Source organism: Vicugna pacos, chromosome 12 (genome assembly GCF_048564905.1).
Source record: "Vicugna pacos chromosome 12, VicPac4, whole genome shotgun sequence".
NCBI lineage: Eukaryota > Metazoa > Chordata > Mammalia > Artiodactyla > Camelidae > Vicugna > Vicugna pacos.
This window is the reverse complement of record NC_132998.1, coordinates 34223279-34237162: the sequence shown is the minus strand read 5'-3', so window position 1 is coordinate 34237162 and position 13884 is coordinate 34223279. Positions and strand designations below refer to the sequence as shown.

Genomic DNA, 13884 nt, shown 5'->3' with positions numbered 1-13884 from the left:
GTGAGCTCAAGAGAGAATGGGGGGCAATGAAATAGAACTTTTTGAGGAGTTCTGTTGTAAAATGGAGAAGAGAAATAGGATGGTGGCTTGAGGGGAAGGTAGGGTCAAGAGACAGGTGTTTTTTTTTAAATACTTTTTTTTCTTTTATAGAAATTTGGATATAGTCACCATGCTATACACTACAGCTTCAGAATTTATTTATCTGATAATTGGACATTTGTACCTTTTGACCACCTCTTTACCCATTTTGCCCACCACCCATCCCCTGCCTTTGGCAACCACCAATCTCTTCTTTTTAATTTTTTTTAGATTCTTCATATAAGTGAGATCATACAGTAGTTGTCTTTCTCTGCCTGATTAATTTCATTTAGCATGATGCTCTCAGGTTTCATCCATGTTGTCACAAATGGCAGGATTTCCTTCTTTTTATGGCTGAATAATATTCCATTGGGTGTATACCACATTTTCTCTGTACACTTATCTGTCAGTGGACACTTAAGTTGTTTCCATGTCTTGGCTATTGTAAATAATACTTCAATGAATAAGAAATTTTTTTATTTTTAATTTTTTTGAGATAGAAAAAAACCAAAATGTGCTTTTGGGAATGATTCAGCAGAGGGGAAACTTGATGATTTGGAGAGACAAGGAGAATTGCTGGAGTGATGGCCTTGAGGTGTAGATGGGCACAAGTCTGGGGGCTGGGTGGACATGGTGGACCAGGCTTTCATTAAATCCCTTTGAATTGCTTCCATTTATTCCCACTGAGGTAGGAAGCAATGTTATTGGCCCTGAAAGATGGGGAAGAGGTCATATAGCCAGTTAACCACTCCCCTGATGCTTCTAACAATGGAACGTTTTCTGTGTCCCTCCCTTGTTTCCATTGCTACCACCTTAGTCAAGTTACAATCATAACAAAGTCTGTGTTGTAATGTCATAGCCACCAGCCTCTTTCTATTGCTGTCTACTGTGTATGCATTTGTTGGGTAACTCTTCCTAAAATACTGATCTCTTTGTGCTCAGATCCTGCTCAAAACCCTTGCTTGGTTCCCCATTAAAGAGGATGAAGGTCACTTACTCAGTTAGGGCTTCAGGCTTCTGGAAAACCCTTCTTGGTTCAGAAGGACTAACCATGTCATATTGTGTCCCAAATCACCACCCTTCTTCCTGCTTCCCCCCTCTCCTTGCACAAACTAGTTCTGTGACCCCAGGGAAGCTACCAGACTTTATGCCTGATTTTCCTCATCTGTAGCATGAGGACGTACCTCTTATGGTTGTTGCCAGGATTCAATGAGACTATCACAATAATTATTTAGAATAGTTACTGGCATAGTATAAATGCTCAATCAGCGTCAGCTATTCTTAATGTAACTATCTAAAACCATTTGCCTCTTTCTTCCTGATCAAATCTTCCCCATCCTCTGAGACACAGCTGGCATATCTGCTCTCCTGCAAAATCTTTCTTGCTTGTCCTTTCCCCCACTCCACTGATCTCTCTCTTCTTTCTTTCCCTCATTTTAGCGTGTAACCAGATTCTCTCTGTAAGGGTGATTCTCATAATCCAGTGTTAGAATGCTTCAGCTAGACTATGAGCTTCTCGAGGGCAAAGGTCATGCCTCTTACCCTCTTGTAGCCCTGTTCCCTAGCAAGGTGCTGCACTGTCGAGACCTCAGACTTTAGATGGGGTGTTGGAGCTATTCAACTTGTTGAAGAGGTTAATTCCTGTGTTATTCAATCTGACATTTCTTCTTTCTTGTACGCCGGCTTCATGGTGTATACAGCAGGTCTGCAGCCTAACTCGGGACCGCCACTTCCTCTCCAGAGACCTTCAGCACCTTTCGGCAACATCTCCCCTTCCTGGCCATTTTTCAGGACTGCTTTTCAGTTCCATACCTGTTAATGACCCCATCTTCCTTTCCCTGCATCCTCCAGTATTAGAAAGCTGTCTTTTCCTGCTCTTAAAAGAGCAGTTGCCCATCTCCAAGCTTCTTTGTTTCCTCCTTTCGTCTGTTTCCCAAGGCACCTTGGCTTTGAAGAGGCTTCTGAAAAGGAGTGGATTATTTCATCTTTTATGATCAGTGAAAGAAAAAGTAGGAGGCTTCATAAGGAAAATTGGCAAGATCTAAAGTTATTTGCATTTCATACGAATCAGAAGTTTTCTAAGTTTTCTTTTTTTAAAAAAAGAACTGTCAAATGTGTCCCCCCAAAAATTGATCTGAATGTTGAAACACCTGCTGCAGACCTGGGGGCTTTGAATTTAGCGGCTTTAGTTTGGGACCAAGAAATTCTCTGAGTTAGGAAGTATTTTGCTGCTTGTTGCCTTGCTGCAATATTTCATCCCTAACGTCACTCTTCTCTTTCCTTTCAGAATACAGCAAAGCCAAAGAGCTCGTCTGCGTGCCCGTGGATGTGACAGACACTTTGAGATGTTTTAGAGAGACCTTGGAAAAATCCAAATATCATAACAGATCAATCCGACACAGCAGAAAGTTGCTTTCGTTATTTCTTGCACAGACCCAAGGTAAAATACAGCCATTCCCGGGCATCTTTGGGGAGTTGATTCCAGGACCCCTTGCAGATACCAACAGTCACAGATGTACATGTCCCTTACAGTTAGCCTCCCCTCAACCCCCACCCCCTTCCCCCCATATCCATGGTTCTGCACCCCAGAACTGGAGGGCTGACTGTCCTTGCTCTGTATCCCTTCCTCTTTGTTGACGTGCAGTACCACCCTGCAGGTCTGCCATGTCCTGCCTCCTTCCCCACGTCCATGCCCGCTGCCTGCCGCCTTTCACTTTCTTCTTGCCCAGTGGATCGCACCTCTTTTCCTCACACTTTATTCCACCCAGAGTGCTGTCTCACTCATCTGCTTTTATGTAGTAGAGTAGATACGGAAACAATTATTTGTTCATTTTTGATTCTGTACCTCTATGTTCTTAACCATTTGCTCTGCAAGTATGATGCTACAGTCTTGTTTTATTTTTGTAAGTAGGTGAATTGATTCGTACTGAATTAACTAAAATCTTTTACTAAAATACTTAATCAATGTCAAAGAAATGGGTGTACTTTTACATATACATCAACAAAGTTTCTTATTAATACCATAGATTTTGATCTTAGAGATTTCTTTTAGCTTAAAACAAGATATTTGCTATCCTTGGTTACATGACATTTGCTTTCTCTCTTCTCAAAATCTATTGATATGTAAACTCAGTCAAAGCAAGAATCTGAGTGGTTAAGTGGTTACCGCAGAGAGGAAGAGGGTACTCAAATATAGGCTAGGAAAATCCCAAATTACCTATATTTAGGTTATTTAAAATTTGTTAAAATCCTAATTTTATGTTTATGATCCTTGCTGTTCAAATTTATCAGAAAAAATAAGAATAGGCATAAACTTAAGTTAATAAATTTAAAATAACTGTATTTTAGAATTATTAAAATAGATTTAAATGTCTACCTACAGTACTAATATTTCCTGGACTGATGTTTTAGAAATTTGACCATTTGTTGTTTACAACTACTGACAGCAGCTTTATTTATGTGTGGATACAAGTATGTATGTATATATGTGTGTCTGTATACAAGTACATCTGTATATAAGTATGCATGCATATAAGTATGTGTATATAGGTACATATGTATTTGCTGTTGTTGCTGCCCCTTCTTCCCCAAAAAACCACTTGCTACAATATGTACCCACAGTTTTTGGTTGTATTGTCCACAGACTCACATAACATTAAATTGTCTCTCCATAGCACGTTAAAACCTACGTCAAATATGGTGTGCATTAACAGTGGTTAAGGGTATGAATTTAAAAAACACATACAATTCCTAAGAATGGTTCATGCCACCTCAATCTGAACTTCACCTGATACCGAGATATTTTCAGCAGTTTATCCCCAGTCCTCGGGCTATAGACTTCAATCCATATTAGCTTTTCTCTCTCTGCGGCTTTTGACTACTTCCCCTAGAATATTTTTCCTTTTTTTCCTGTGTGTTCTCTGATCTTAGAAAGAAACGGGTTCTTTCCTATTTTTCCCTCCTCGGGTCAGAACTACCTGTATGTTGCTTCTCTCCCAGAGGTCTCTGCCCCAGAGGCAAACTAACATCTTACTGTTGGAAACTCTTAAAAAAAAAAGTTGAACCCAAACTGTGCAGCTTCCACCGATCCCCACGAGGAGCAAAGCATTGTCTCAGCATTTACTTCCCAGCACACTGCCCCTCTGCACTGCTCTTTTTGAACTAACGTGAGTGTTGAGCACATCGACGCACACACCTGGACTCTTCAGAAAGGAGTCAAGGTACTAGGTGTAAGGAAACAGTGTCCCCCAAGCTGCCGCTGAGTCTTGGCTCTGTGCAAAATCTCTCCTTCCTTCTCCCTTTCCATCTCTTCTACGTTTTTCCTCCTCATCAACTTCCCTTCTCTCTCCATTTTAAAATTTCTTTTAAATTTTTTTCATAAATTTAGGAGACAAAGGAGGAATGAACAATTTAAAATTTACTACCGGAAAGGTGGAGTTTTGCCTGGGGACCGAAGAGATACACATGCCGACCCCCCCCAACCTTTTTCAGGAACACTTCAGAGTTTCCAGCTCAGTGGAGAAAAGCAAACTTCCCTCTTCACAGCTCGGACTCGTAATTTCTTCTTACTATGAAACTATTAGTAAGATTTATTCATTATGTGTTCATTTTCAGTACAATCTTCCATGTTAATGTTGAGGTTGCATTTGGTCCTGAAATGTTATCTTTTTAAAAAATATTTTAATTAATTTTTTAAAATTGAGGTGTGGTTGATTTCCCATATTGTGTTAGTTTCAGGTATATAGCAAAGTGACTGAGTTATATATTTTCAGATTATTTTCCATTATGTGTTTTTATTACAAGATACTCAGTATAGTTCCCTTTGCTCTATAGTAACTGAAATGTTATCTTTAAAAGTAGGATGAAAGCGCTTGAACATAAAATCTATCACACTCTCGTAGGCAGAGACAGAGCAGTGCGGAGAGAAGGTGCTGCCAGCCCCTCCCATCACCCATTTTCCCAGCCTAGCTGCCACCATTGTGACATTCTAGGCACCCTTCTGTTCATCCCACTTTAACTGAATCTATGAGCCATTTGTTGAGATGTGGCCACTGTTACGTTCTTTTGCTCTGCCCCAGCTGATTCCATTTTCCTTTCCTTTCCACTTGATTTGGCTTTTCTACAAATTCAGCGGTATATATTTCAGCCCATGCTGTAGACCCAACGTTTTTTATAAGACATTTTGTAATTCCCCCTTTAGTCCCCAAAATAGAATTTATATTTAATCCATTCTTCCTACACACATTATTTTTAAAAAATCAATATGAAGCTGTAAATATAAAATGAAGACTAAATAAAATGAAATCACTTTATAATAAAAAAAAAACTATTTGTTAGTATGTAAGTGCTTAGGCTCCAGAGGAATAGAGAAGCAGTCAGATGATCGTCTGTCATATGTAGGGTGTACAGGACACACGTGAATGTGACAGATATGACAGCAGACTGATACATGTGTATTGATGACTCAAGTACCGTCAGCATCGTTATTTTTGGTGACCTGATTTTCTAAATTAGCAACTCAAGGTAACTTTGGAACAAAATAAAACATTACAGTGGTTGCATTTCTGGAAAACTCAGAGCATTTTGAAAACATGCAAAAATTCCCTTTCATTGCGTACGATGAAGTTAAATGTTAGACTCAAATAATTATAAACAGGTTTCTCACCTTCTTCCTCACTGTGGGGAAGGTTCTGTGCATTGCGGTCCATTCCATGTCTCAGGTCTTCATCTAGGAAATACCGGCAGAGGTCCCATGGTGACAGCCAAGAAAACCCTTCCTCAGGTTTCTAAAATACCATCTCGGGGACAGTGCTGCCCTCATTAGAAACTATTGCCATAGTTGTTGGGGTTTTTGGCTACACATCCTTGAATGGTTGCATTCATCAGAAAACAACAACAAATACAGGTGATATTAAAGGTGTGCTTTTTTGCATTTGGATAAAGGAAGAATCTAATATGCTTTGATCTTGTCACATCCCTGCTCAAAAAACAAACTGCTCGAGGCCTCCCATCTGCTATAGAATAGCATCCACATTTCTCCACATGACATTCAGATTCCCCCATAGTCTTACCACTGCCTCCTCCTTCACCCTCCCCAAAAACATATTCCAGCCACACATGACACTTCCGTGTATACCCGCCCTTTCTTCCATGCGCTCTTTTTCTGAGTGTCTCTCCTTCACCACCTCTGCCTGCCTTCCTCTTATTCTACTTTCTCCATTTTTCCTGCCCATTAGACCCAGTCTCCCACTCTTCTTCATTCAAATACGTCGTTTGCTTTCTCTCTGTATCTGTATCACGTGACATTTAAAGGCTCCATTAGCTCAGAGTTTGCTTAAAGGCACAGTTAAGGTGTAATGCCACTTAAAATATTCTTGCAAATATGAAGGAAACAGTTTCCAGGGACTGACATTTGTTCTTTCACTTGATTAAAAATACAGATGTTCTCCAGACCAGCAATCAAAGAAGCCTTAATGTTCAGGCATTGCATGAACTTGGAAATCTTCTCATCTTTGCAGAAAAGAAAAGGTAGATTTTTTAGGAGTCAGTTGAACAAGGAGAACTTTTTTGTTTGAAAGAAAATTTTAATTGTGAAAAAATACTATCTTTAATAAATTTTAGTTCCTTGGTAAATATTCCATTGCTGCATTTTATTCATCAAATGCTACCTGAGAGAAATGGTTATGAGTAGTACATGGCATAGATTCATTCTCTAACATTTTAATCAAAATGTTTCTTCAGAGCATTTACTTTCCCCTTTTGGAAGTTGGATTGAATAATACAGATCTCGGAAAACATTCTGCTTGATGCTCTGTTTATGTTTTAGGGCTGCTTTTAAATGTTGGAGTCAAGCTCTTGATGACATATTTAGGAAACAAGACGTGCTTCACACATGGAAGGAGTTTGGCACCTCCCCCACCAGTGCTACCAACAGCTGTTCACTTTCAGGTTCCAAAGACTACAGTGAGGAATTTCTGTCGAAAGTTGGCATTTGGGGGTGTTTGCAAGGAGCGGTGATATCAGCAAAGATAGCACAGTGAGTGTGACGACGGGGTGATCTGTGCACTGGCTGGGCTTCCCCTTGTGGGCAGCCCCCCCGGGCCATGTGGAGCACCAGCATTACACACTGGGTTCCTGGGAGCAGTGTCCGTACCATGCAGGGTTATACAGTTTTCTTCTTCGTGGTGTTTGTTGTTTACGGCCCACTCCTCCTCCTCCTATAACATCTCCCCCCTGGAATGTGAGCTCCACACAGGCATAGGTCTTTGCTCTGTTCACCAGTGTATCCTGAATGCCTAGTGTGGAGATAGCATTCCACAGCTACCTGTCGAGTGAGTGAATGTGGGAGTGAGCAGTTGCTGTGTGAGCAAGAATCAAGAGTGTGGAGGCAGGCCGACTTGAGCCCAATTTAGGAGCCTTCCCAAAACTCTGGGGCCCTCGGCAAGTCAGTCATCCTCTCTGAGCCTCAGTGTTCTCATCTGAATCTGTGGTCACAAGAATTACATGACACACTTGAGACACCTAGAACTGCCAGAAGGAAGTACCAATTTGTGAGAAAGTTATTGTCTCTCAATTCTGGAGGCTTGAAGCACGAGCTGGCAGGGCTGGTTTCTTCTGAGGTCTCCCTCCCTGCGTGTAGGTGGCAGTCTCCTCACTGCGTCCTCACATGGTCTTCCTCCTGTGCGTGTCTGGTCCTAGTCTTCTCTTCCCCTAAGGAGAGCGGTCGTACTGGGTTAGGTCCCACCCTCATGACCTCATTTTACCCTAATGACCTCTTTAAAGGCCCTGCCTCCAAAGTCCAGGCACATTATGGATTTCCAGGGGTTAGAACTTCAACATGTGAATTTCAGGGGTGCATTGGGCAGGTAAGTTAGCCCATAACACATACTGTATGAGTTTCCTATTGCTGGTGTAACAAAGTACCACAATTTAGTGGCCTAAAACAACACCAATATGTTATCTTACAGTTAATGGAGGCCAGAAGTGTTGGCAGGCTCCCTCTGGAGGCTCTAGTGGAGTCTCCGTCCTTGCCTTTCCCAGCTTCCAGGGGCCTCCCGCATTCTTCAGCTCATGGCCCCATCTTCTGTCTTCAGGACCAACAGCCTGTCATCTTCCTGTCTCCTTCTCCTCTCTGCTTCCATCCTCACATCTCCTCCTCTGCCTTTCTCTCACAAGGACCAGTGTGATTACATCGAGCTCACCTCGATAATCCAGGATACTCTCCCCATCACAAGGCCCTTAATTTAATCACATCTGCAAGTTTTTTTTAAAAAAAAAACTGTATAAGATAACATCTTCATAGGTTTGAGGGGTTAGGCTGCTATGTTTTGGGGGGACCATTTTCAACCTAGCGCACGTGACATGTGAAAGTCTGTCACAGCATCTTATACTAGTTAGCGCTCGCAGTATCTTAACTGCTTGATTAACGTAAGAAATTCTGAAAGTCTGACGAGAGCAGAGGTCCCGATTTCCTTCACTTCTCTAGGCACATTCTTAGCTTACCTATAGGGTGTGGTAGGCAACAGCCTGCATAGTATTTTGACCTGTAGAGAAAATTTTTTATAAGTAATAACTTTCCCTAGTTAATAATCATCTGTTTTCAGAAAATTAGCATTTGGGCAGGGGAAGTAAGGAATTACCACTTATAAAGTATTAAACGTTAAAGGTATTTTTAAAAACTCTGTTACAAAATTTGGTTTTTTTGCACTCCTGGAAAGGAGTTCTTTCTTACACACAACACACACAATCCTCATTCAGATCTGACTTTATGACCAAGTGGAACTTGGCAGCAGAGAGTAGAAAAACTGGGGAAGGTTCACAGCTTGAAAAGAACAGCTAAAGCATTCCTGCCAGAGGACACCTCAGCTTCTTAGCCTCTGAAGTTTTTACCAAGTGATTTTTAATCAACAGAAAGCCAGTTCCTAGTTACCCAGCTGAAGTCTGACTTCCACAGGATACATGATACTCCAGGGGCTTTGGCTGTCGTGGGAGCCTCCCTGAGAAGAAGCCCTTCTCCCCACTGCTCAGAAGGCCAGAGCACCGCATAGAGAAGCTGAACTCAGATTGATGTTGTTATTAATACAGTGAAGCCCACTGGTTTTATCAAATAAAGCTTAGAAGAACGTAACATGGTTTCTAGTTACGAATGTGAGTTTCAAGACCCATGTAAAGAAAACTCAAAACCCTTCTCAGGGACATGAAATGAGATAGCAGTAAACAGAGACATTATCTTAACCTCAGGTGGAAAGCCTTAATATTGTCAATAGATCCATAATATACTGCTGGTGAGAAAACACATGGTTTCAATCTTTGGGAGGAAATGATGTAATAGTACTCATCAACAGCTTTAAAATTGTGCACCTCTTTTTCCCCAGAATTTTACTACTAGGGATTTATCCAGTGGAACTGGTAGAACAAACACTCAAGTAGACATAACAATGTTTATTATCTTAGTGTTGGAGAAAACCAAAATGGGGATGAGTATTTGTATATTGTGATACACACATGTGATAAAAATTCAAAGCTCTATAAAATAATAGTGTAATTCATTATATCCAAGAATGGAAAATTTGTTTATAAAATAATACGTATTGCATAATTTTAGTCTTAATGTGACGGTGCATGTATATAATTATATATAGAAGAAAATCTAGAAGGAAATTGGCCACAATGTTACCAGTAATCATGTTTAGGTGGTAGGATTATAGGTGATTTTTCATTTTACTTTTTCTGTTTTTCTCTGTTCTAGATCTTACGAGTATGTAGCACTTTCAGAATCACGATAACTTTTAATTTTGGAAAATCTATGAATATTAGAGATCATAATTTTAGTCTTAATGTGATGGTGCATGTATATAATTACATATAGAAGAAAATCTAGAAGGAAATTGGCCACAATGTTACCAGTAATCATGTTTAGGTGGTAGGATTATAGGTGATTTTTCATTTTACTTTTTCTGTTTTTCTCTGTTCTAGATCTTACGAGTATGTAGCACTTTCAGAATCACGATAACTTTTAATTTTGGAAAATCTATGAATATTAGAGATGTATTTATATAAAAATATTTTTGGAATGTTATCTGTGAATCAGTTTAGTTTTCTTATACTTACTTAGGTTTATTAAGACATTGGACGTTGAAAAGAGATTCAACTGTTGCCTTTTGTCTGCGTTACTCTTTCAGGTAACCCTTTACATATATCTTTCCACAGTAGCATGGCCATTCAGTCAGTAAAAAAGAAAAAAGTACAGTATTCTATCATATTCTTAAAACTCACAGGTAGGAAAGTAGCATGAACCTTGATTAAATATCATAAGCCCATCTCGCCTTCAATGGTTGAACCCCTGTGGCATTTTCACCCTTAATGTTCCACAGGGTCACTTTTCTTGTCTCTGCTGCAGAAGGAGGAATTTTACAGATGAGGAAACTGAGACTTCTGTCCTTCCTAACGTCATGTTGCTGATGCGCGGTGAAGCCAGTCTAACTGACCCTAAAGGGTCGCCTTATGTTGCCTCATCTCTTAAATAAAGTTTTGCTCAGTTGTGTGATATTAAGTATATCATATGATGAGAGCAAGAAATAAGTTAAAGACTACAGAAGTAGAGTGTTTGCCATTCTTAGGATTTGAGTTTGACTTCACTGAAGAAGAAAGGAGCTTTTATCTGAAGTACAAGACATTCTGAGGTTCAGGAACGTAGCCAGGGGCCTCTGCAATCTCTTGGTTCTGTTTACTTTGAAGGATGGGACACCCTTGTTCTGTGTATCAGAGAAGTCTGATAGCTCATGAAATCTGGATGGATAAGATCTTTGGGAAAGGCTGCTCTGAGTGGACAGAGGGCAGTTTTCCTTTGTTCCGTACACCTCTTGCCTGGGCTTCAAAGGGAAGAAGTGGAAGAGTCAAGGAGGCAAAGGGAATGATAATCGGAATCTGATTCATTTTGTTTTATTCTGTCTCTTTACTTTCTTCCAATATTCCTTGTTCTTGAAGATAATGCTCTTTATGTTTTAGAAAATAAGTAATTCTGAAAAAATTTACTTTTTTGCTTAAATGCCACATCATTTCTTAGTAACACTACACCTAAAATCAAAACTAGCTGGTAGAATTTATTGTCAAAACCTGTTCATTTTTTCATGATTTTAAAACAGATCTGTAAAGTTAAAAATTAAACAATCACATGGTACTTTTGAGTAGGAATCTTTTAAGTTTAGTGAGAAATCTGACTGAAATTCTTTCCTGATGTATGCCTTAAAATAAATTTATGATGCACTTGTTATCAACAACTGTTAATTACTTAAGATAACGTAAGAAGCACTCCTAAGTGTACAGTTTGCATTTGTATTTTCGTCTTGCTGCTCAACGTCTAACACAACCTTGGTCATACAAATTATCTAAGAAATATTGATCAAATTAAGCAAATCACCTTTTAACTTAATTCAGTTAAAAATTTGGAATTACCTCTGCTTGATTTAGACTTCTGAAATAACTTTTTCTCTCCTCTGCTTAGAGGTTGGTATAGTGGAATGAACATAGATTTTTGAGTTAAATAGAAATGATTTTGAATCTTCTTTTCGCCACCATTAGCTGTGTGACCTCATATAAGTTAACTGTTTAAGCCTCAGTTGTATCACTTGTGAGATAATAATCCTTCTTTCCAGGGATAGGTTGAATGAGAACTAAATGAGATACTATTTTCAAACAATTTACCAAGAGTGTCCAACACAAAATTGACCCTCAGCAAATGATAACTTAATATAATGATAATTTTTCTGAAAATAATAAGTATCCAACTACCATGGAATTTGAAAGGCCTGTCTTGAGTGATAATAGCATTTGGTACCTATAGTGATGAGAATATTAATAAGTATCACTTATTAACAGACACAGTGTGCTAGGCATATGCTAAGCACTTTGTGAAGTAATACGTGTACTTATTTTTCTGTCTCATTGTTGCAGATGCAGGTTCTAGCTCTTTATTTCCACTTTTTTCATCTTCAGGGTTTGCTGAGAACCACACTTCCACACCCCAAAGCTGAACGTTGCTATGCTCAGTATGAAATCACTCAGCTTCTCCCTGGCATCGAGCTCTTCTCAGACAGATACCGGGCTGACATCTGCTCTGTAGTTGCAAGCTTGTATTATATTATACGTGAACTGCACTTTGCTAAGCAAAATCTAATAGTAAGTGATTTATAAAATCAGCTAATCTTAATTCACTGTGGTATCTTACCCAACTTACCTTATACTTTTCAAATTTTACTAAGCTCTTTTGGTCAGTTTTTACTTAACTTTTAAACTCTATACTCAGGGTTTTGATTTGTCCTTCAGAATAAAATATGTTAATATGCTTTCTTTGACAACACTGTTTGCATTGCATTTTGGATACAATAGCCATGTCTATTTGATTTTGTTCTCTTTTTCACTCTGTTATTTTTACCTTTTTTTCCTGAGGACATTTGGTGAAATTAACTAGAATGTTTCACTGGTGTCAAACAGAGCAATTTAGTGCACGTATAGCTTCCCTGCATTAATTCATGCAGGTCATATCAATATCAAAACTATGGGAGCAGGGGGAGGGTATAGTTCAAGTGGTAGAGTGCATGCTTAACATGCATGAGGTCCTGGGTTCAATCCCCAGTACCTCCTCTAAAAATAAATAAACCTAATTACCTCTCCCCTCCTGCCAAATAAAATAATACAGTAATACAATAATAAATAAATACGTTTAAAATAAAAAAAAACTGCGGGAGTATTTCTTTACTGAGGTAAATTTATCTTTGTGTCTCTTGATTTTTCTATGTTAAGGGTACACTTAAGTGAACAGCAGGTTCTAGCTGAAATTAAAGATAGGCACCTCTTAATATCCTAGTAAATTAAAAACTCAGATACAACTCTCTTTTCCTTTAGGGAAATAAATCACAGTATGTGTCATAAATTTGAAGTTGAGTGCATTTTAAATTAGTATGTTCTATTGGTCATTTTATATTTTCCTCCTTTATCTTATTTTTCCTATTTTCTTCCGTTTTGCTATTTCCTGTACTTTTTTATCTCACCCCCCCAGCCCCATGTTTGCTTCCTAATACCTGTTCTTTCTCTTTTTCTGCTTCTTTCCCTTTCCTCTATGCTTTTTTCGTTCTACCTCCTTTCTTTTTTTCTCATATATTGTTTTCTGTTTTCTTGTTCTAAATTCACTCTCTCCTTATGTTGAAAAGATTTATTGTCTCCTGATATTAGATGTTCAATTATAATGTCATGTGTTAAAGTGAAGAGGTTGATTAATGCTTTTAACACTTGGCAGATTTAGCAAGAAATTGTTTATTAGAAAAAAATAACAAAATGATGCTCTTCTCATTGTTAAGGGGATTCATTCCTGGATTTAGAAAGTAGTTCTATCCCCTGGGTAACCTTTAGCTGCCTAGTCATATTCATATATAATACATATCACTGCACTGGAAAAGAAATGAGACTTTTTTCTCTAAAGCTTAAGAAATTGAGAACCTTTTTGCTGAATAATTGAGCAATCGGCAGCAATAAAATGGCATGTTTTTATTTCTCACTAAAGAAAAGAAACAATCTCAAAAGTAATAGCCAGCTCTTACTGTTTTGTGCTGCTTTCATTGTAGAAGAAGGAATTGTGTTATGTTTGTAGTGTATCATGGTAGAAAAATGTATGAAATCTGAAATCATTTAAGACCAGGTCTAATTCTTTTGAAAAGCTGTTGCATTCAGCAGCTACAAGTTGACTGACAATTAGAGGTTTCTTAGCTGAACGTACAAGATGTAAACAGTTTCCGTTTTGTATTACACTGC

The 13884-nt window shown here is 38.8% G+C and overlaps 1 protein-coding gene across 7 annotated transcripts in view; it reads left to right on the top strand.

Annotated features, from left to right (window-relative positions):
• The window catches only part of CFAP54 (cilia and flagella associated protein 54), a 247555-nt gene that overhangs the window by 134278 nt on the left and 99393 nt on the right, over positions 1–13884 (top strand). For all 7 annotated transcript variants that reach the window (XR_012078525.1, XR_012078523.1, XR_012078522.1 and 4 more), the window contains 6 exons: positions 2366–2518; positions 4466–4660; positions 6519–6606; positions 6905–7114; positions 10193–10259; positions 12073–12255. Coding sequence is in view for 3 of the 7 variants with exons in the window: in XM_072973225.1 (XP_072829326.1) it covers positions 2366–2518; positions 4466–4660; positions 6519–6606; positions 6905–7114; positions 10193–10259; positions 12073–12255 (896 nt within the window). In the remaining 4 variants the exon portion in view is untranslated. The remainder of the gene's footprint in view (positions 1–2365; positions 2519–4465; positions 4661–6518; positions 6607–6904; positions 7115–10192; positions 10260–12072; positions 12256–13884) is intronic.